The 3,359-nt window shown below is 36.5% G+C and overlaps 1 protein-coding gene across 2 annotated transcripts in view; it reads left to right on the top strand.

Moving 5' to 3' along the window:
* Positions 1 to 3,359, top strand: part of LOC101631432 (chromosome unknown open reading frame, human C9orf3) — a 403,160-nt gene that overhangs the window by 107,360 nt on the left and 292,441 nt on the right. For both annotated transcript variants that reach the window (XM_012726242.1, XM_004684919.2), the window contains exon 4: positions 2,547 to 2,700. In XM_012726242.1, coding sequence (XP_012581696.1) covers positions 2,547 to 2,700 — 154 coding nt within the window. The remainder of the gene's footprint in view (positions 1 to 2,546; positions 2,701 to 3,359) is intronic.

Genomic DNA, 3,359 nt, shown 5'->3' with positions numbered 1-3,359 from the left:
GCTGAAGCCACTTCAGCATGAATTCGATCCCTGCCCATAGGTGACCCACATGGCACAGTAGACCTCTCCTGACTGGATCGCTGCTCCCCTCAGTAGTGTACTTTGTCAGTTGGCCTGTTCTGCTCCCAACTTTGTCTCTGGTGAATCCTCTTACCACCCCTGCACCTCTGGCCTGTACCCCAGTTCTGTATGCATAAATAAACAAGTCTTTACAAAAATAAATAAATAAAAAATACTATACCACCATGTCAATGTTATAAACCTATATTATCTTAAAAATTAAATAATTAAAAAAATAAATAATAAAATGTACTTTTACTGTCCTTGGGTTTTGAAAGGCAGCAAAGGTGTTCAGTCATAACATTTTTACCTGAAAGCCATTGCTTTCAAGAGTGTGAAATTTTTTAAAGGAAAATTCAGGGTCCCATGGTAAACAATCTAAAATATATTTGAGGGAAAGAATGACTAGACCTTTGATTAAAAATTTTTATTATCCCAGATTTTTGTTTTAAACAAATCTGTTTGAAAGATTTAGTACCTTTTTTTCCATCTTCTCTCTCCTCCTTTCCTACAACTTGTGCAAGTTTTCATTGTATTGTTTGCTCCAAACTGAATTCTTTATGCAGCTAGTGCATAAGGAAGCACTAGTTTGCTGAGAAGGAGGTAGTTATACAAGGTAGAAAGATGAGCAGGTAGGTACAATGCAGCATGTCATAGCAAATCCATGTCATACTTTCATCAAGACTGTTAACTGTTTCTACCCTCTTCTTGCTGGCTTGGGATCAGAGCAGTGATTCTCTTTAAAGTTGTGTTTGTCCATCAAGTCCAGTAAAAGCTACACACATCACTGGATTGTCTGCAACATCATTGCAGATAGCCCATCTCCTTGTTCTTATAAAAGCACATAACTTGAGCTTTTTAGTTAGCTTTTGAGAGAGTGATCTCAAAGAGTATCCATTCTGATTCCAAAAGCAGGATGAAAATTGCAAAAAACTTTGAGATAATGACTCCCTGTGTGGTGAATTCCAGTAGTTCTAAGCCTGCCTATGTTCCTCCTTCAAGTATCTCCTCCAATGACTTCCAAACTCAGTCTCACTCAATCTTCAAACTTGATAGCACATTTACTTTTTTTCTGAAGTTTTAAGTCTTTGTTTCCTTTTTAAATTTTTATTTTCATCATAGGATTTCTGTAATATATTTCTTGGATCTAAATTGGTAGAGTGTCACAGGATAATAAATAATGATCCCTCTGCTTTGCTGATTTCTCAATTAGTTGAGAGACAAAGGGGGGCAAACATATGGGTCTCAAAATCAAACAGTTATTACTGACTTTATTGGTAAAGCACTTTGAAAAATGTTAGGTCAGCCTGTTGGGCATTGTGAGGAGTTTATATTTCAAGTCAGATTTTGTTGTGTTATCCACTATCTTACCAGAGTAGGAAAACCACACCCCATATCTTCACTACTTAAGCCCCCTAAAACTTACCATAAAAGACAGGAAAGGAATTCCTGGAAAGGAGTGAGTAAGGAACTATAGGGGTGCTACTCTAATGGAAGTTTCTCTCCATGAAGCATCAAGAACTATGTTCCAAAATAGGAAGTAATATAAACTCCCTTTTAAGACACACTTTAAGTTTATAGCAGATATCCAGAAAAAATATGGTGTTAAATCTGCTTGTGTGACATATTCGAATTTTAGAAACATTAAAATCCTTTTCCCATCTTAAAAGTTAGAAAGTATGGTGTCATAAATTACCAATAACTTGTTCCTTTGGGGGAAAAGAAAGCTCCTCTATGGTCTTGAGTAATGGAGGACACACCCTTGGCTAGGATGAGGAGACTCAGATGTAATTCTAGCCCCTTTACAGGCTAGCTGGGAGTCCTTGACTCCACTGAACCTCTCCTGGTCTGTTTTTTATCTTCTCACTGAGGAATGACAGACCAGTAACACATTAAAAGATAAGAAAGATGGAGGATAAGACTAGAACTTCCACAACTAATTAATTTCAGGGTATTTCCTTGAAGCCAGGTAACTCCCTTCCCTAGTCTTACTGTTTTCTTCTATGACTACTATAGGTTGAGTTGAAATTAGGCAAAATATTTTGGCAGCACAGAAGTGATCACTCATTCATTCATTCATTCATTCATTCATTCATTCACTTAACAGATCATCTTTTTAATGCCAAATACTGTACTTGCAATAAGAATGAATGAGACACATCCGAGCCTATATAGGAACACACAATTATGCCCTTCAGTGTTTGCAGTTCTTTGTGATAACATCAGCATTGCTCTTTATTTAAAACCTTACTTGAAGTGATTCAAACTGATTCCTAGAAGAAATTTAAACCTCCTTAGCTGGAAACATCATCCCTCTTATGCTTGTCCTAGTTTTAGAATAATGCCCCTTCGTCTTACATGACCCACCTCCCAATAATTGGCTCATACCATCTTATCACAAATTCATCTAGTTCCTAAAAAGAGACATTAGTGTAAGATGCACAACCATACTGTGGCCTAATTATAGCTTTTCTTTCTGTTTATAGGTTATTTAAGCTGGCACTATTATGTAACAATGCCCATGCCATCCTCCACCTTCACAATTGCAGTGGGATCCTGGACAGAAGTAAAGAAAGATATCTGTTCTTTAGATGAAGTGGCAAAAGGGAGATCCATCCCACCTTCTGATCCTGATTTCAGGTTTGTATATGGGAACTTGCTCATTGGGAACACTTGAGGGAATTGTATGATGCAGTTTTTCCAAGTACTGGGGATGTGAGTCATCCCTGCTGAGAAACTAAACCAAAATATGATTAGTCAAAGCAGGAAAAGCCCTACTGAGAGGGAAAAGTGAAGAGGCAGAAATGTGGGCATATTGTTTATGCAGAAAAAAAAAAGAGAGAGAAAAGTAGTATATATGAAATCCTCTGGAAAGTCACATGAAATATTTTTATGTAGTTGACTAAATTAGCAGAATCCTTAGATCAACACTTTTCTCCTATACCTTTTAAATTTGGTTTTCACTACTTATGTGTTCAAAAACACAGCTTAAGAAAAAGTTGTTCATCTGATAAATTTCTTTGTAGACTCCAGTATTTTTGGTTCTAGTCACTGTTCCTAGCAGTGTGTTTGTTTCCTTAGGTATGCAGGACAAAAGGAAGCTGTCCTAAAACTATAGGGTTAAAAGACTACTTCTAGATAAGGACTCTTAATTTCAGTAACAATTTCTTGTTTTCCCCAAAGAGCTGGAGAATATCAATTTGAAATTTTTTTAATTTTTTTTTATTACAGAAGTTTATGTTTACATCATTTTGCACATCTTTTTTCCATCTCGATTGTAATCCCCGTGGGTTTCCCAT

This window comes from Condylura cristata, unplaced genomic scaffold (assembly GCF_000260355.1).
Source record: "Condylura cristata isolate star-nosed mole 26May11 unplaced genomic scaffold, ConCri1.0 scaffold00017, whole genome shotgun sequence".
In the NCBI taxonomy this organism is placed as follows: Eukaryota; Metazoa; Chordata; class Mammalia; order Eulipotyphla; family Talpidae; genus Condylura; species Condylura cristata.
Note: the sequence above shows the minus strand (reverse complement) of the source record. Positions and strands in the feature narration are given on the sequence as shown.